Source organism: Varanus komodoensis, unplaced genomic scaffold, assembly GCF_004798865.1.
Source record: "Varanus komodoensis strain SLA01 unplaced genomic scaffold, ASM479886v1 scaffold21, whole genome shotgun sequence".
In the NCBI taxonomy this organism is placed as follows: domain Eukaryota; kingdom Metazoa; phylum Chordata; class Lepidosauria; order Squamata; family Varanidae; genus Varanus; species Varanus komodoensis.
This window is the reverse complement of record NW_025335589.1, coordinates 7,148,991-7,169,745: the sequence shown is the minus strand read 5'-3', so window position 1 is coordinate 7,169,745 and position 20,755 is coordinate 7,148,991. Positions and strand designations below refer to the sequence as shown.

Genomic DNA, 20,755 nt, shown 5'->3' with positions numbered 1-20,755 from the left:
AGAGGGGTGCATCTGAATATCCTGGTATTTTATAACAAGTAGTTTGTGGTAAGATTCCATTTCACCTACATTCTCTAAATAATCTTTCCAATCTGCTTTGCATAAATGTATCTAAATCTGTGCTTTTACTCAGCTACACGCACTTCCAAAATAATCTCTCATCCCATTGCAAATGTCAGTGTTAACTGGGAGCTGGAATACAGTAGGAATCAACTGGCTAAGTAAAATGGACAAGATATATGCTTTCCAGCTAGTGTCACAAAAGGCTTTTTAGCTCAGGGAAGCCACCTCCAGGCTAGTTCTAAAATCAAGTGAAAATGTTTCTACTCCAACAATGTTTGGAAGATTAGAGGGATTTTTGCTAAGGCCTAGAGGTTAAATGATATTTCCCCTGCTATGTGCTCTATAGTTTTTAATTTACTTCTCATATTACATTTTTACTTATTATTGTGTAACATAGTTTTTATTGTTCATTTGTTACAGTTTAGATAGCTGCCTTGAGAAGATAGCTCAGATGTAAGTATTAAAAATAAAATAAAATGCTGGGCTGAAGCTGTCACATAAATTACATGCAGTAATATATGTGAATATAGTATATGTGAGGCTTCGGCAAGGGGCGGCATAGAAATGTTTTAATAAATAGATAGATAGAGTTGTTTGGAGCTTTAAAATGCTCATTCTTCATATATTATTATTTATTATTATTACAGTACATTTCTCTGGGCAATTGACAACATTTAAGTCACATTTCCAGATTTCAGTCAGGCCTGACCCTGCTTAGTTTCGAAGATTGGGTAGGATCATATACTCTTGGCTATATAGAAGCTATACAGATAGTTGATATACCAACTATCTCTGGGATTTATAATGCAATTGTTCAAGGAATCATTATTACTTAGTGCAATTTAAATATTTGCATAAATTTCAAATTTATTAACCCAAAGCAAGTGAAATGATTTAAACATAATGAAGGACATTTGAGTTTTCTTGGGCTATTTGAAATCCATATCCAAATGAAGTATAACTTAATAATAGGCAAGTTGATCAGCATATTACAATGGAAGTGTATCCTTAGTAAGGTTACAGCTGGCATATTTCATTTCTACATGATTCATGAAATCAAAGAATAGTAGAGTTGGAAGGGGCCAGAGGGCCATCAGGTCCAACTCCTTGCTCAGTGCAAGCCCCTAAATTAGACCATCCCTCCCAGATAGCTATCCAGTTGCATCCTGAATGCTTCTAGCGTGGGAAAGCCCATAACATCCTTAGGCAATTGGTTCCATTGTACTGCTCTAACAGTCAGGAAGTTCTTCCTGATATTCAACTGCAACATGGCTTTCTGTTATTTGAGACCATTATTCCAAGGCCTGCTCTCTGGGATGATCAAGAAGAGATGTAATTATTAGCATGTAACCTAATGAGTGTAAGACATTGGGACAAATGGCTTCCAACATTTCTTTAAATCACTCCATTTGTGCTCTTTAAACAAACAGTAACAAACAGCATCTTTAGCCCTCAGGATATCCTATTAAAATGGATTTCCCTGCCTATGCTCCCAAATTTTGAATCTTGCATATCCTTCCGTCTCAATTCACGTTTCTTACCTGATTCATTAGCTTGGCTGGTATCACAAATCCCTCCATATCTGTTTCTTTGCACTTCCATAGCCTAAGTAAACCCTTGGATAGAGTTCCTCAGCTGTAACCTCCCTTCTGTACTTCTTAACAACAAATATACAAAACAAGCTTATTTCCAAGACAAAGGATACAGCTTGTTATGCAGAAGTCATTTACGAGTAGTATGCTTTGGAACTGACTAGGGCTTCATTTTCATGGGGTTACACCTATAGCATAGCACATATTTTGCACGAAGGTGGCTCTCAGTTTGAGTCATGGCATTTTGAGATAAACAAATCTCAGGTAACAGAGCAACAAGTTCTAGACCATGAACAACCACTGCCAGTTTGAGAAACAGTATTACTATATTAAATTGATCAATGACCTGATACAGCAGAAGACAGTTGGAGGTGTTGGCAACTACAGGATTCTTTTTTAGTTTATATTTTCATCCTTTCCTTCTTATTTTAGATCACTTTCTTATTTTTAAACAAATTGTTTTCTTGTTGTCAAGTTGCCATAAAATGTAGATAACCTAGGGTCAGTTGACTTTTCCCAGGGATAATTACCTCATAGGATTGCTGCATACAGATAAAAGATGTGACCATGTATGCCACCTTGAACTGTTCACAAGAAAGGAAGTAACAGCAGTAACACGTTTGCATAACATGAAGAAAAGCTTAAATAGTTAGGAGTATTTCAAATATCTTTACAGATTTGTAATCAGATGTGAAAGAAAGCTAAAAGGCTCACCAACTTGTTCTGCGTAGTTTAAAAATATTAAGGTTTAAACCAATAAATGTAATTTTAAATAACTTAAGTACCTTCACAGCACCAACCTTCCCTAAAAAGCATTGTAAAAATAGCAACAGGGCAGAGTTGTAATACAGAGACTGCTTGCTGGAGCAAACCATTCCAGTTCTAATTGTTCTTTCCTGCACTCACGAAAGCCAGGAGGTCAGAAAGTGCATACTGCTCGCATGACTGCTTTATAATTCTTATTCAGCACTGTTTCCACCTACTATTCTTGATTATCTTGACTCTGTGCCAAAATCTGCAGGTTGTATTACATCCTAACCAATGCAAAACTACACTTATAAGCACAATGCTATATTCATATGCATTGTATTAATATGCTAAATGTATGGGGAATGACAGTGGAATAAAAGGAGACATTAGCAATGATTTACTTAGAAAGGTCATAACTGGATGGAAGAACAGAAAAACTGCTATAAAAATGGTGTACTCTTGTCCTATTGTCATTAAATAATAAAAAATCTTCAAAATAGGCACTTATGAAATTGTACTGAAAATAAAAGTTTAAAAAATTGTGTATGATTTTTTATCACTTTCAATTTATGAAATTGTTAACTTGGGCTTTTTCTAAAATAGCAAAAGCATTTTAGTGCTCAGGCTTAAGCTTCCTCTATTTCCTGATCATGCCCCACACTTAACAATTCATGACATGAACATTCCCAATATGTTTGTCTACCATCATTTAAAAAACAGAAGGCAGAATCACTATAAGTGAAATGTGAACACCTGTCAAAGACATGGACAAATAGAGCAGAATCACCATATTCTCTGTTGTTGTTAGTCGCGAAGCCATGTCCAACCCATCACGACTCCCATGGACAACATTCCTCCAGGCCTTCCTGTCCTCCACCATCCCCCGGAGTCCACTTAAGCTCACACCAACTGCTTCAGTGACTTCACCTAGCCACCTCATTTTCTGCCATCCCCTTCTTTTGCCTTCAATTGTTCCCAGCATTAGGCTCTTCTCCAGTGAGTCCTTCCTTCTCATTAGATGGCCAAAGTATTTGAGTTTCATCTTCAGTATCTGGCCTTCTAAAGAGCAGTCAGGGTTGATCTCCTCTAAGACTGACTGGTTTGATCGCCCTGCAGTCCAAGGGACTCGCAGGAGTCTCCTCCAGCACCACAATTCAAAGGCCTCAATTCTTCAGCGCTCAGCCTTCCTTATGGTCCAACTTTCACAGCTATACATTGCAACTGGGAAAACCATAGCCTTGACTATACGCACTTTTGTTGGCAGGGTGATGTCTCTGCTTTTTAGGATGCTGTTTAGATTTGCCATAGCTTTCTTCCCAAGGAGCAAGCATCATTTAATTTCTTGGCTGCAGTCCCCATCTGCTGTGAACTTGGAGCCCAGGAAAATAAAATCTGTCACTACCTCAATTTCTTCCCCATCTATTTGCCAGGAAGAGAGAGGACCGGATGCCATGATCTTAGGTTTCTTAATGTTGAGTTTCAAGCCAACTTTTGCACTCTCCTCCTTCACCCGCATCAAGAGGCTCTTTAGTTCCTCTTCACTTTCTGCCATTAGAGTGGTATCATCTGCATATCTGAGGTTGTTGATATTTCTCCCAGCAATCTTAATTCCAACTGGTGATTCATCTAGCCCCACCTTTCTCATCATGTGCTCTGCATATAAGTTAAATAGGCAGGATGACAGTATACAGCCCTGCCAAACTCCTTTCTCAGTTTGAACCAATCAGTGGTTCCATGTCTATATTCTCTACTAATGCCTAAATATTGAGAATATTAAAGAATACCACTTCTTTCAATTTAGAGACTTCAACACATCAAATCTCATTTCCCTGGAAATAGATGAACAAACTATGTTTCTGTACAACAGAGATTCATACAATTATATTTCATACCCTTTCTAACCATTACATGTAATCCTGGTATAAAACAGGACAGATTAAGCCACAAAGATGAGAAAATAGAGCCTTCAAGTAACTACATTCTTCCTTTACCTACCAATTGAGCAAAAGAAATAATATGCTAAGCTACAAGTTGTGTACAACAACTTAAAAGAGAAAAATGAGCTATGACTTGGCCCATCTACACAACCCACTTATCTTAAGTATTAACCGGGAATCCACACTGCATAGATACTTAGACTGCCTTTTGGAGAAAATGAACACTAAAATTGAAAGCACATTACATTTCCTTGATTACTGTTAGTCACTTGCAAAACACCAATTCAATGTCATAGAATTATCCTCAAAATTTTTCTATGTCTACATCATCAGTCATTGCATCATCTGCTTTACCTCTTATTCATTAATTCAAGATTATATAGCTCAAAGAAGAGCCACTGTATTATCAGGATGAACAAAGAGTACAATCCAGACAAAGCTTAGTACCTTTTGCAGTCCACTGATTTCAGAAATTTGCAAGGAGAGAACTAAATGCATTGCTTAACTCAAAACAGAATATTTATTTATTTAGGATATTTATATGCCATCCTTTGCAAAAGCCTCAGGACGGCTTACAAAGATAAAATACAAATATCACCAAACATAAATAAATTAAATATAAAAATGTTTGTCTTTGGTTGGAACATGTATATCTTTTATACCATGGTTCTTAACAGTTTCTAAGAACTACCACAAAGAGAGAGTAAATACCCATAAGTTATATTCTTTGAGTAATCAAATAAGCAATCAACTATGCAAAAGATTTCTAAGAATCTTCTGGAACCCAACATGAAGAGCTCCTGCTCCTACAATCTCAGCAAAACTATCCATCTTTAAGTTATACTTGTGGCAGGTAAACAGGACAGATAAAGGTACTGTGCAATTGCCCAAATAATGTTTAATTACACATAAATAATCTACTTTATACTAAATGTAGACTACCACATATGAGAATGGCAAGCTGAAATGCCTAGAGGAAGGTGTTTGTGGCCTCAAAAATAAATTGAGAAAAGCCCTGCTGGAGTCCCGAGGATATCCCTGTGGGAAGTTTCTTTGTAATGAATTGTTCCAGAGTTTTTCTGAGTTTATTTATTATTTAAATTTATATGTAATTACAATAGCCCATACTTTGGCTCTCTGTGTGGCTTACAACAATTAAAACAGCATAACATTCTAAAATCAGAAACACGAAGTATAACATCATATCCGAAGTATAAAACAAAACCCAGCAAAATTAATTAAACATTTTGAATAAAATGATGTAAACTAAAATCAACTATAAACCAGGAATAGGGTTCTCAGATGACTCAGAACGGTTGTGAACTTGTTGATCCCTTATAACTCTACAATAAAATAGAGGCTTCCATCTTTTGTGAATGGTACTTTTGTGGAAACAGAATCGGATACTCTGATGATGAGACTCTTTCAGTGACTTCACTTGATATAAAGAGGTTTCTGTGTTCTATAGGTCATTTGTACTAAGCCAAGGGTCTCAAACTTGTGGCCCACAGGCCAATTGCCGGGATGGGTGGGGCACGGGGGAGGGGCCCTGCAGTCTTCAAAGCGCCGGCGGCGCCTGGGCCGGCCGCGGGATGAGTGGCCCACCACCACCGCAGTGGTGGAATACTTGATGCGGCCCAGCCTCACCCAGACTCTACTTCCAGCGGCCCCCAGGTAAGTTGAGTTTGAGACCCCTGTACTAAGCCATACAGTCGCACATCCACCCTCTTCCAAATATTTTGCAGTGCTCTTTCTACTTGCTTGTGTTATACTTGCTTTCTATTTTCATGTGTTATAGGACTCACTGAAGTGGTTTTTATCATCCTGAACAACATAAAAAGTGAAGTGAAAGCTATTTGAAAGCAATTGAAAGGACTAAAACCCCTGAAGAAGTTAAAGTACCAACCGAACGATTCCAAATTGCAGGAATAATTGGTCCATATCTTAACAAGAATATGTGAACGAATATGGAAAACAAAACAATAGCTCACAGGCCTGAAATATTAACAATATATTTCACTCCACGCCCCCCAAGAAAAAAGGATGCTAAGGAGCGTAGCTAAGAAGTACATAAGATGATAGCACTAATTTCCCATGCAAGCAAAGTGAGGCTCAAGGTTCCACCACAAATTTTAGCCTGTATGAAACAAGAAATTCCTTATGTTCAAGCTGGATTCCAAAAGGAAATACTGCAAATGTACACTGGCTACTAGAGTGCACCAAAGAATTTCATAAGAAGATGGGTCTATGCTCCACAAACTAGAGCAAAGCCTTAGACTGTGTGGATCATAAGAAGCTATGGGTGGTCCTGAAAGAAATGGGTGTGTTTTAGCACATTGTCCTGATGTGTCTGTAACCTGAATTGTGGATAAGAAGCTACTGTTAGGACAGGAAGAAAAAAGTGAAAAAGCAGGACTTCAGCTGAATATTAAGAAAACAAAAATCACAACTGCAGAGAATTTGCAAAACTTTACTGGAGCTAGAAAAGATAATCAAGTAGAAGGATGTTTAGTTGGAGACTGTGGCGCCAAGATCATCTATACTACTGTTATCCCAATCACTATGAAAGCTGGAAAGCAAAGAAAGAAAATTGGTAAATTCAAAACACAGTGCTGGAGAATATTTTTTACAAATACCCTGGACCAAACGCATAAGATAAGCCATGCTGGATCAGACTAAAGTTCCACCAAGTCCAGCACTTGGTAGACATAGTGGCAAACCAGCTGCTCACAGGATCCCTCGAGCAGTTGGGTGCAAGACCTCCTACCACCCAAGCCTCTCAGCAACTGGCGTATACAGGCTTGCCACCTCTGGTAAAGGAACTGGAAGATAGCCAGGAAGGCTAGTAGTCACTGATAGCCTTCTTCCTCAGTAATCTATCCAATGCCTTACATTATTTTATTTTTATTAGCGAACATCTCCTCTTCCCATGGTAGCAAATTCCATAATTTAACAATATGCTTTGGGAAGTACTTTTTTTCTGTCCTAAATCTCCCACCAATTGGCTTCATGGAATGGACCTGGGTTCAAGTGTTATAAGAGAGGGAGAAAAATGCCTCCCTCTCTCCTTTCTCCTTTCCATGCATTATATTAAACACCTCCATTACTCTCAGTTGTTATAGCCACTCCTTATAAAGGAGCTGCTCTAGCTCCCTGATCATTTTTGTTGCCTTTCTCTGTACTTTTTCTAACTAAATAATGTCCTTTTTTCAGCTAAAGCAACCATAACTGAACACAATATTCCAAGTCACACCAAAGATTTCTATAAGGGAAGTAAGATTTTGGCAGTTCTATTCTGTTCCTAATTATGCCTAGCATGGAGTTTTCCATTTTCACAGTAGCTGAGCACTGGGACGACATTTTCATCAAGCTATCTACCACTACCCCAAGATCCCTTGGGGGACAACTTGAAGACCAACAGAAACATGCCGGTTTTAGAGTCAGAACATTCTCTGGAAGCAAAAATTATCAAATTGAAGCTGCTGTACTTTGTGGGGAGGTGTACCTCCCACAGAAAGCAAGACTCACCAAAGACAATAATGCTGGAGAAAGTTGATGTCAGGAGGAGACCAAATATGAGAGTGATTCTCTAACAGAAGCCAAAGCCTTGACAATAGCTGAGCAGGACTGTCAAGGACAGGATAACTTGGAAGGCATTCATTCATAGGGCCACCATAAAACAGAGACAACTTGGCTGCATGTAACAAAAGAAGATTATTTCATACTCTGCTTCTTAAATTATTAAAAGAATTCCCTCTAGTGTCCTCATGTGCCACCTTTCTATACTTAATTATAGAATTATACTTTGGTGAGTTTTGGAAGCTACTGCTAAAGAATGTAGTAACAGTACAGTAAATTCAATTTTATATACTTGTTTCTGTTTGTCTACCTAAGGGTAAGTGGCATGATCGGTTTCAAACACTGGAAAAGCTGCCTATTCCATTTGGAAATTTTACAGTTGAATTGAGCTGATAAATCCCAACATGATCTACAAAATATTAATATTGAAAAAACATGCTGTGTGTGGATGATAGAATTTATACTTTGTATTTCAAAATTTTGCAGCTTATTTTTATTCTAAAAGTTTATCCCAAAAGTTGATTTGTATGGTGTATTATTGTTGATTCTTCAGGTGTATACTTGATAATATCCATCTGCTTTCTACTTCATATGATGCTGGTGGCAGCTGTGCCAATAGCCTAAGTACGTGCACAGTCCTTTTACAGTCACATTACACACTCTAGCAAAAAAGAAGAAATATAATGGAGAACCACTGTTTCCACTCAGAATAAAGGCAAAAAGCAGTGGTTAAGCAATATAAATGCAAGAACTAAAATTTAAGGGGAAAAAAATGAAAAACCACTTCCTCTGGAGTTGAAACCTAAAAAGACCTGCCAGGGACATGGAAGGAGTGCTGCATGAGAGCTTGCCCTACATAACAAAACACTGAATGCCTATCCCCACCCCACCCCCACCCACAAATTATCTGCCGGCAACCAAAAACATTTCAAATTGTTGACATCCCTTTACCACCTCCCAATACAAGGATTGCTTTCATTTCTCATTACAACAAGAAGAGGTTATTTGGAAGAGGTTCCCACCCATTCCCTCAGTTCCATTAAAAACCACCATAGGTTCCAGGACTGAGGGAAGAATGTTGGCCTGACCTGGACTGGCCCATGTGTTGGGACAGTGGGTGGGCTATGTTAGTGCACAGAGAGCCACTCAAAGAACAATAGTTACAGGTGAGCAGTTTGATTTCTTCTTTGCAGTCTCTGTGCATCACACGTATGGGCAACTAACTGGATTACCTCAATGAGTACCGGGGGGGGGGGGTGATCACTGGAGGATGGAAGAGAGCACTGCTCTGCTCTTCAGAAGGAGCAGTCGGTTCTTGTACAGATGTTTAGCCTGTAGTATTTGCCAAACATCAAGGGTGTGGACCATGTGATAATCCTGCAAGCTTCTTTCAGGAAGAACTTTGATAGAAGTGACATGAACATGGTCATAGTTCACGTGGAGTGATCCCCTGGGAGATCCATGAGTTGCAGGCCAGCTAGCTTGTATGCCAGGAAGATGGTGCTTGTGACCCAGTTTGCCACTCTCTGAGCAGAGAGTGAATCTCCTTTGCTCTCTCCACCACAGCAAAAAGAGAGTCTTGGTGGGTGGTAGAAAGATTCGTTCCTGAAGTGATAGAAGGCAAGGGCCTTCCAGACATCCAGTGAGTGCAAGGTGTAATTGATCAGCTGGAAGGACAACGTCCTAGTTGAGGTGGACCACCAATACCTTAGGAAGGAAGGCTAGATCTGAATGGTTTGAGGTCCTTACTGAGGATGAATCTTACTTCCTGAGGGAGAGTGTTTCCCATTGGGTCTATGGAATAATGTGCCATGCCATGAGCCACAGGGTCTTAATGTCGGGGTACAGAACCCAGCCGTGCTCCTGTGAAATCAAATCTGGGAGTCAGAGGAAGGTCACAGACCAGAATCAGAGAAGCTGAGCAAACCAAGCTTGTCTTGGCCACCACAGAGTGATCAGTAGTCCATCTGTCCTGTTCCTCTTGATCTTCACAACTACCTTTGTGATCAGGAGAAAAGATGTAGGTGGATGGGATCAGCAAAATTATGAAATAGGAGAGTTGGGCTTCCAAGTCAGATGACAGGGATGGTGTCCATTCTTCCACATCTTTCAACACTGAGGGTGTCATGGACTATAACAGGTTTGGTACCATGGCCTCCTATCAGTGTCAGCAGAAGCAGTGCCTCAGAGGTGATTCAATGGTACTGGCACTTCAGTACTAGCTGGGTTCTGTCCAGAATGGTTGGGAGTTTCTTGGTGGTGAAATAATGGTATCAGTGCCTCAACACCAACTAGCTGTGTCCCAAGTTCTATTGACTTCTTGGTACCAAGGTGCTCACTTGGCCACTAAGGATGGTCTGGAGCACTGACTGGTGCAAGGGTGGCAACCAGATGGCAGTTCAGTCCCAGTTGATGAGGGGAGAGTGGATCTGGGTTGATCAGCTTGGTATCAAGCTGGACCCTGATGGGAGCAGTGTTTGTCTCAACAAGGCATGGCTTGATCATCTTGGTGTTGAATTGGTCTTCAGAGGTAGAGGTTTTGTGGATTGCTTTGACAATGATGTTTGGGACAGAAGACAGAGTGGAGACCTGAGAAGGATCTCTCTCTGTTCTCCTTCTGGTACTGGCGTGGTATGACCCAGGTCCACTCTTAGTACTGAGGACTGCGAATGTCGCAGGGATGGTACTGAGGGCTTCTTTGATATCGAACGTCAACAGGAGCTCTCCTGGGGCCTTCATTTACCCTAGGCAGTGGCAGCCATTTTCTTGCTACATTTGGTTGGTTTTATAACCACATGGCCATTGGACAAGTGGCCCAGTCTGAGACAAGCAGATTTGCCAGGCATCTCAGTGTTGCCAATGGAGGCCTGGTTGTTGTCATAGTCCTGGTGGCTGGGTGGTCTTGGCCTTTCCAATTTTTCAATCTATGTGTGATGGTGGCTGAAAAGGAACTGAGGGAATGGGCAGGAATCCCTCCCATATAACTCTGAGACAGGAAGGAAGGGGCTCCTGTCCAATTGAACGCTTAGCTATAGAAGCTTCCCAAGAACAAGCTCCATGCAGGCACAGAGCCTGTATGTGTGGTGTACACAGACCACGAAGAAGAACTGTTATTGCTGAGGAATACTTTTTTAAAAAATTCAAATGTACTTGGTAGAAGATAGCAGACCTCACAACGCTGGTGAATATAAAGGTAAGAGGAAAATATAGCAAAGGAGAGTTTCAAGATGTACTGGTAGAAATCTTCAGAGTTTTCATTGGTCTAGCTCCTCACCTAATCCTTTGCTTAGTTAGCTACCATGCTACAGGAAGAAATGGGGGAACTGATCCTGCATGCATCATGGAGATCTGGCTGGATGACACAGAGATCCCTTAGGACCAACTTACTGTCATACAAGTTATCTATATGGACATGAAAGGTAAGATAGATAGGTGTGCTCATTTAAAAACTTCTAATTTCCTAATGATGTAAGACAGCCTTACTGTTTGACAGAGTAATATGCTCATACAACTTAATCCTTGGAGAAATAAAATGCTAGTTACAGTCCAATTCTATGCATATCTAGTTAGAAGTAAGATCACTATGTTCAATAGGACTTTCTTCTAGATATATGGACACAGAATTCCAGTCTTAAAGAATAATCCTATGGTCCTACTTGTCCAACAGTTGTTTTAAAAGCCAGAGCCCTTTCATGATGCAAACAGTTTTTTCCCCCCTGACACTGGAGCCCATAGCCCCGACTTCTCCCAATTACCATGGAAGTTTCCTTGATGGGTCAATGGTATGCCAGTGAATTAGGAGGCAGTGGCTGATGATCTGAGTGATTCTCAATCTATCATCCCCTAGCTCAGGAAGGATGTTAGATAAGTTCTGAGGCCCATCTAACTAATTTCCCTTTTGGAGGACAGAGAGGTTAACAAAAATTTACATTGTTCCTTTCACCTTCCCTGTAATAGCCCAGCAGGACTTTGGCTGGTGCTGAACCTATAAGTTTGATGTGCTTGAATTCTTCACCCATAAAAGTGAACCCTTAATGTATCATTATTGAATATTTACTGACAAGTAATGAGAGGGGTGCTTGTTGGATTTTCTGCCACAAAAATAACCTGTCATACCTTGGTGACTATGTACTTTAACCTGGGAAAGCAGATCCAACGGGGAGCACTATCTGGTAGGTAACCAGTCACCAGAACTAGTGAGATACATTTTTTCCTGTCTGTAGTTTGTTTAAATGTGGCAAGGATAAATATTCCTTCTTTCTCACTAGGGTATTTTGAGAATATGTCAGTATTCCTATTAAAACATATGGATGACATAAAGTTCTTTTGCATTACAAAATCATTTATTAGTTTAACAGATAAAGCATTCTAAAACTACTTAACCAGACGTTTAACTTTCAAGTTCAAATGCTACTATAAATTATATGGTGATGGTATTAAGAATTGCTGTCTTATTGTAAAATGTTCTCCTTAGAAACTAGTACTGGTATCCAACATAAAGACATGGTGGAAAATCTTGTTAATGTGCTTTACATATGTGAAGTTAAGCAAAACAAATAAGTTTATTCTTTAGATGATTTGCGGCACATACTGTAGCAATTCTGAATGTTAAAGCTTGGAAATACAGGATGAGGCCATCTCTTCCTTTCACTATCCCCTTGTAAAGTTTTGTAAGTTTGGGTTGCCACATATAAAAGTAGGCATGTAATCCACCACATCATTCTCTCTTAAAGTTCTTCCATAACCTTTCTCTCGTAAAGGTTACCTTTAGATCAGGTTGGATGCCTTTCTGCTTTGGAGGGAAAAGCATCAAACTGAGCTTTAACCAGTTTTTCAAAAGGTAACAATCGCAATTAGCTGGCTTCAGCAGGAGGACTCATTCTTGAATAGTCAAATGATGTTTTAACTTCGGTAAGTATAGGTAGAAACTTGTCATTATTAAGTATCCTTACACTAGAAGGTGTGCAGCTACAGCTAAGAGAAAAGAAACTGAATATGAAAAATGTTTGTGTGAAACCTTTCTAGTCTTATGATGCTTCCCTTTAGCAGTGAGCGGAGGGTCTAAGAACTCAGAAGCTAAATCAACGAAAGAATATGGATCAGCTCGGAACAATCCAAGCCTTCTTGGATATTGGCAGGAACTATTGTGTTTTCTTAGCTGGAGGAGGGAAGAAGAATCAGAGGAAGAGGCCTTTAACTCTCCCTTCTATGTTTAGGGAGCTGAATCATCTGCTAGATGTTCTTGATCTTGGTGAGGTGGCAGGAGAGACCTGCTTAGCCATTGCCATGAAAAAGATGACATACAAAGGAGCCTACCAATTCTCTATTTCATCCTCCAGGGATAGCTGCATAGGCTGGAGAATGCAAGGATTGCAAGCCTGGGAAAACAGAAGTGATTGTTGGTGAGAAATGGCTGGATGAAGCACAGCCTCTTCCCACTTTAAGGGTCGCCAGAAATGTTTACATGCCTTGATGAAGTCTTCTTGGTTGATATCCAAGTCACAGTCAAGGTAAGAACTGGGGGAGGGGGGGAGATCCTTATTTTGGGGAGGATCTGGTCCAGTTAGTTCTGTTTGCTGTATTCTGTGAAACTTGGTTACTACAGAGTCAGCATCAGCAGTGGGTCATGAGAATGACCCATTCCTGGATCCTGCCCTTGCTCCTAGCAATCTGAAGAGAACCAACTAACCACTCCTCTGGTTGAGAGGCAATAGTGTTTCATAATCACTGGTATAGTTCTATCCAATTCTAATGTTAGTAGCTGACCACTCTTCTTTTTTTTTCAGACTTGGAGAGGAAAAAAAGAGCCAAAAGAAGATCCCCCTCTCCACAAACACACTGTTCTTTTTTTTAAAAAATATGAAAAGTGGAAGAAGAAACTGAAAAGAGATAGAATTGCTAAGGAAGAAACAGGAAATAATCAAGACTATACTGAGGTGTAAGTAGAGAGTCTATTGAAATAGAAACTAAAACAAGTTTCTACCCAGTCAGAAGCAGTGGAAAAACTGGCTGGGAAAAGTCATATTTAACAATGTGAAAGAACTGCTAGATACAACCTGAATGAGTTTTGCTTCCTGAAAGGAACCACAAAGTCATTATGGGCAACACCTACTGCTTCTGACCTGAGAGAGAGGCTATAACCTGAGAGAGTGCTATAGAAAAGTCTTTGTTTAAATGAAACTCAAAAGTTTGTTTAGAAAGCAGAGTCAGTTTGATTTTATGAGACACATTCCTAGAATATATCTTTCTATCTTTGAGATAGAGGTCAAGGCCTATGCAAAAAGCCTGATCATGTGTGCCTTGCCTATCATGGGCAGAGAAGGACATTAACCCTCTTCGTACCAGATGAGAATTGTGGTCCAACCAATCATCCTAACCAGAGCAGAACAATAAACTACTCTGATACCAGATGCAATCAATCCACTTCAGTCAGAGCTATGTAATTACTTCTGCTCACTCTTTAGTACTGGTACAGCACTGTGGTTAAGAACATGATTTATGAGCTAGATGTTCTTGGTTAAAATCAAAGCTGAACTGTTAAGGACAACAAATTCAAACTCCTCAGCCTCAGCTAATATTGGCTGACCTTAAAGGGCTATTAAAAATTAGTGACCTAACACACTTAAAACATTTGATTAATAATAATTACAATTTTTCTATTATGAATAATATTAGCATTTAGCCAGCTTCTTTTATCTACACTGACAGAAGAGATTTGTCTTACAAAGTTATAAAAGTCAACTGCCCAGAGAGCTTAAGCTTAAGTAGATAATAACATAAATAAATAAATCACAAGTAGATTCTGTTTTGTATACTGGCTAAAGTAGAACTAGTGAAAAATCCATTTGCCTCTACTGCCACCTCTCTGTTGCCATCTTCCTGGAAATTTTTAACAAGAAATATTCTGAGTCTGCATTGATGTGGTGCTTCTGTAGACATCTGTCTACCAAGTCGGCTATAGTTGAGCCTCCACCATATTGAAAAGCAAGCTTTTTGCTAGTCTGGAAAGGAATAGGAGAGCATATGGGAGAGAAGGGTCTTCTAAACAAGCTGACATTTTCTGGCAGGTACAGAGGCAATGGTAGAAATATAAAGGCAATTAAAGATTTGAAAGTTAAATACATTATACTTCTCAGAACCCTGAGGAAGTATAAAGACTCAACTAAAGGAGTCAGTGCAGATGTTTTCATTTGCTTTCCCCTGAATTTTTACTTTTTGGAACAAGAAAAATACTGAAAGTGCTACTTTAAACATGAAACCACCATTAATTTCCTAAAGCAATGCAAGAAATTAACCTAGCAAAAACCTGGCCAGGTGCCATGTATATAAATTCTGAAGTGGCATAGAAATATGGATACAAAGGGGCCAATGGTAATGCATGAGAGTCCTTTGCTAATAACGTCTACTCAAACTTTGTTTACGGATATTTATAGCAAAGATATGACACAAAACTCACTGTTTCCCAGATAACTAATTCAAAAAGTTTTGTGATCACAAATGGGCAATGCTTCTTTTCTTTTGAACTTGTGCCTGGATTAAAGTGCAAAACTTCAGTGAGTATTTGATGTTTAGGGGACAAAACAGATCTCACTAGTAACTGATACTTCATTTACAGCACATTAGCTTAGCTCACAGCACTTTTAAATCAGCATTCTTGAACCTTTTGAGGACATTTTTTCCAGTAGCTAGTGATTCTGCTGAGGCTCTTGTCACACCATGGAATGGCATTGTGCAACAGACGATTAACACAATCACTCCTGAGTGTCATATTTGGTACTGTGGAGCTCTGGACGATTATTAGGCAGGTCAGAAGGTGACTGGAACATGGCATTATGACTAAATATACATGTGAACATATAATTGTCCCTACTATATCACAAGGTGGGCAACAAAGGTAGCTTACACTGCCATCCCATTGCATCTTGAACTGCCATCCAGCTTAGCTTTCCTGAGTGGTTTGGGGTTTACCTTCATGTAATCTAGTAAATCTAGTACTGGGGTTCTTGGAAACCCTCTGTGTTTCCAAGGACCTGTTTTGTGAGAATAATTTTAGTTTTTTTGCCATCTGGGGATGTGGACAAGCTGCTTCCATTTGCACAACCCACATGGTTTCTTGATCTTTGCCCTTTATTCAGGCTGGCCAACAAGGACTAACCAGATAGACAGTGAACACATTATTGAGTGATAGTATATTCTCTACTGTCATGAAGGTGGCTGTAGTGTGAACTTTCTTGAAAAAATTCCTCCCTGCATCCAGAGATCTATGCTAACTATTGTCTGGCCACAAACACACTGATCCTGAATAAGGCATTCCGGAATGGGTAGCATCTAACCTGCAGGCACTATTCAATAAAGCTGATTATCTATATCAATTTTATATCAGGCTCAGGCCTGGTTTTGGGACACAATCAGCCCTGATCTGACAGATTACCTTTCTCAGGAGAGGAATAGAGGGAATGCAACCCTTACATTTTTCTCCTTGATCTCCTGGTGGCCTTTCCCACTGTTGACTACTTCTGGTATCCAGTATCCTTCTGGACTGCCTGCATGAGTTGGGAGTTGTATGCAATGTTCTAATTTGTACTTACAGGGATGGTTCTAGACAACTGCATTTGGTGATGATGCTGGATACTGTGCCAGCTGAAATAAGGCACCAACTCAACCCCAATGTTATTTAATATGTAGCCACTGGAAGTGATCATCGGATATCAGACAAAGTATCACTATATGCTGATGATACCCAGCTATATTGCCCTGCTACATCTAAATCAGGAGAACTCATGCACCTTTTGAGCTAGTACCTTGATACAACCATGACTTAGGTGGGAGCCAATAAACTGAATCCTGACTATGGACCGGTTGTTCCTAGGTGCTTCTGAATGGGGTACACTCTCTCTGAAAGAGCAGGTACAGGGGGGGATACTCCTGGATATATTTTTCTCCATGGAGGCCCAGGTGTCATCATTGGCCTGGGCTGCCCATGATTTGATGTGCCAACTATGTCCTGGAGAGTGATAACCTAGCCACGATGGTCCATGCACTTAACCTCACCATTAGACTTCTGTAAATTCACTCTGTGTGGGGCTATCTTTGCTCCTTGTTCTGAAGCTTATCTATGTTAAAAGAACTGCACTGGCAGTATATTAGTAACAATTCATATTCGAGGTCGGATCCACTATTGTACAAAGCCTGAATAACTTCAGACCAAGATACTACCTTCCTTTGTTTACTGCCTTGTTTATAGTTAGAGGATCTTGTCAGGATCTGGGCTGCTCTGGGGTTCCATCTGGTGGCCAGAACTGGAATGGCCACTGTAGTATTTGCAGGTTAAGTACCAAGCTGAAGCTTTCACCTTTTTGATGAATGCCAGCTGGTGGACCTGGGGGGGAAGAGTTATATAAGAGAAAAATCTCCCTCCATGAAAAGCTTTAGTAATATATGGCTTCTTATCAGCTGTGTTTTATCTCCTGTATCTTGCCTGACCCTTGCTGGATCTGCTTCCTAATGTGCCTTACCGTGCATTGTATTGTATTGTATTGCCTTGCTCGCAATACCTGCACGGCTCCTGAATCCTATCCAGGCACCTGTTCCCAGCTTGTATTATCTTACTGGTACTTGATCTTTGGCTTGTTTGTGACCTTGTACTTGTCTTGATATGCATTCCTTGTTCCTGAACCCTGTTCCTTGACTATGACTATAATTCTGACTTCACTACTAGCCTTTGGGCTGTGTTTGGACTCTGCTCTGCTTCAAAATTCTGTTGCTCTGGTCCCAGTATCTCTGTCCTGCCCATGCCTAGGACCCTGACAGATTTTTTTATATTGTGCATTGGCATCTTTCTTCTTCCTTTGTTCTGATTTATTATTTTCATTTATATCTTGCCTTTCTTTTGAAAGGTAAGTGGAGTTCCAAATAAGAAAGATACAAGAATTTTTCTTTTCATGGTATTCTTTTAATGACTTATTTTCTGCAGTCATACCTTCTCCCCTCCCACAATATGAAGCATTTAAGTGACCTAGATTACTAGGTACTATCTAGGATATCCATAGCTGAGATGAAGAAATAGATGAGATATCTGTATCTGAGATGAAGCAGTTACTAGGAACTAGTAAGAAACGTTGATAGTATAGAGACAAAACATTAAAAATGAGTAAAATTAAGATTAGTTGCAGTAGAGAAAAAATTAAGCCAAAGGCCTAAAGAAAAGGACAGGTTGCAGAATTTAGAAAGCTTCTAGCCATTGAGTGGATGATAACAAATGGCTTATAGATATGTTTAGAAAGTAGTTTGCCAGATTTTCTACATTTACAAAATTATCACACTTGTAGAGATAATATAACCTCCTTACAAACAAGTTTAACTCACAGTGGAAAGGGCACCACAAATCACAAGAGTTGCTACACAAAGTACCTGAATTGGTGTTTCAGCCAGTCATGCACTTCTGTAGAATATGCCCACTTAATTCCACCTCTCCTTCAAGTTTTTTCTTTCCCTCCTAAAGCTAATCAGTAGGTTCCTGTCCTGCAGGGTTTTTTTTTTAACTTTTGCAAGCTTTGTTGCTCCATCTTGTGTGTGGATGGCTTTCCTTTGTCTCTATAAGCAATGGCACTCACAGTCTTACTAAAGCAACATTATTCTTTCTTCAGGAAAAAAAAGTCTAAGAGTGAATGGTCACTTTACATCAATTCTACATAAACTGTGGAATAAAAGCAGAGTTCTCCCCTTTTCCCCTTATTTACCTTTTCATGATTCTCAATTAAGATCTCCACCACAATATTCTGAAACTTCAGGTCCATCAGGGCAGCCACTGTTTCTTCCTGTGGCCTCATTAATGTTGGTCCAAACACTACTCCTAAATTTGCTACAGTCATGAGATTCTTTTTCGCATGATTTGAAACACTTTTCAAGAACAGAAAGAGAGAACCAAGATTATATAAAGCAGACCTCTTTTAAAAAAAGGTTGTATTTCTCTAAGCCAGAGACACTAAACTTAAACAATGTTTCTTTTCACTTTTCTTTTCAATCTTTGAAATAAATATAATCTGACATTTTCACCTTATAATGTAACCATATACCAATACATTTTGAGTTTAACAGGGAGGTGCAAGGCCAATTTAATTTTATTAACAAATTTCCAACTATCTATTAGTTTGCAAAAACAAAACAAAAGCTAAAACAAATAATCTCCCATTCTTTGCACCTTCAGTCAAACGCACAGAACAGCAATGCTGTTAAGTCTACATTTATATGATTTTATTAATGGATTACATTTCAGCCTGTTTCCTTAAGTCACATAGAACTAAGGAAGCTTCACATCTGCTTTTGCAAGTTATTTCCTACAAAGAACAAAATTCTTTTCTGAAATAAGACACAAAGAAAATATCTGAAAAATCAATTAGAATAAAAGATGCATACTTTGCCAAGTGTTTCACCAAAATATCCAGCATTTCTTTGTTCTTCTCTGGAAGTTTATGGACCAAGAAGTGGATAGCATTAACACGAGATTCTGGACTGCCACTTTCTACATAAGAAAATGAAGCAGTAGTGTTTAGTCATGAACAGTAACCAACATAAATACTTAATAAAACTTATATGTAAATATGTTCATCAGCTCTTCTTATGCCTAGATTTTCCTTTCAGTAGAAGAAATTAGATATTATTTTAATTATATTTTAAATGTTTATTTTCCCACCACATCTATTCTTAAAAATAAATTGACAGTTTTTCTTTCAGTGTGCCACTAAGTGCACACTATGGAATTAGTTTACTATAGGAGGATGATCTTCTTACTTGATCGGCATAGTGTACGTACAGCTTTAGGATTCATGGAGACTTCAGTTGTCCTCCCTTAAAAACAAACCTGGCCACAATATTTAAGGGCACTTCACAGATGTAACATAGATACTGCTCTTTTCAACAATATTGTATTGATGTTATAGCTTCTACCTATTGGTATGCCTCATTAGGAGATACCACAAATTGTTGGCTATTTTCCAGGCTGTTAAGTATAGGAAGTGCAAGCTGAAGTATCTGGTCAACTGCTCACTGAGAAGAAGTATGGATGGGGTGGAACGCATAAATAAATGTGATCTGTGGGGTTTGATTTCCAAGCCAAGGGGGACATTCTTGTTCAGCACAGGGCCTGATACTATCTAAAGTGAACAAAGGGTTTTGATCCCTAACTGCAGCTCCAGGGAGGTTGCTGAAGATTGGATGGAAGATAAAAATGAGCAGTTGGAAGAATAACCTTATTGTGCCAATGGTGGGTCCTTCATTGGTGTTTTGTTATTGGGAGGTAGAAAGGGCTGAGTAAGCTGGATTTCTGGCAGGGATGGTGGTGGTCGGGCTGCGAGTTTTTCAGGATATCCTGGGAGAAATTCAGTGGAAAGGAGGGAGATGGAGGGGTTGGCTTAAGTCCAGTAGTGCAGAGAAACCCAGAAGTTGGGCTTCTAACTGTTTGGATACCACATGAGACAATGTTGGTTTAAGGTATCTCAAGTGTGGAGAACATGGACAGTAGCATGGGTATATGGCATCTCTATAGTAATAATACATTCTAGGTGGGTAATGGTTGTCATAAATGTATGGAAGAAATAGGCAGAAGCAGGAGGACCTGCTGTAATGATGCCAGAAACTTTCTGAAGAGCATGACAATGCCAGTGGCATTCACTGGTACTGAATTCTTAAATATTTTTGCAGAGATTGCACCTCAGAAAAATACTATGGCTCCAGTAAGGAGTTCTTGAGACTCATCTATCAGTATTGAGCAAAGTACTGGATTTGGCCTCAGAGATACCATCACATGAAATCTGTAGTTTTTCTAGATTAAGTTCT

The 20,755-nt window shown here is 39.4% G+C and overlaps 1 protein-coding gene across 3 annotated transcripts in view; it reads right to left on the bottom strand.

Annotated features, from left to right (window-relative positions):
• ARHGAP10 (Rho GTPase activating protein 10) overlaps positions 1 to 20,755 on the bottom strand; it is a 145,454-nt gene that overhangs the window by 32,045 nt on the left and 92,654 nt on the right. For all 3 annotated transcript variants that reach the window (XM_044430789.1, XM_044430790.1, XM_044430791.1), the window contains exons 17-18: positions 19,337 to 19,442; positions 18,661 to 18,820 (exon numbers count right to left, since the gene is read on the bottom strand). In XM_044430789.1, coding sequence (XP_044286724.1) covers positions 18,661 to 18,820; positions 19,337 to 19,442 — 266 coding nt within the window. The remainder of the gene's footprint in view (positions 1 to 18,660; positions 18,821 to 19,336; positions 19,443 to 20,755) is intronic.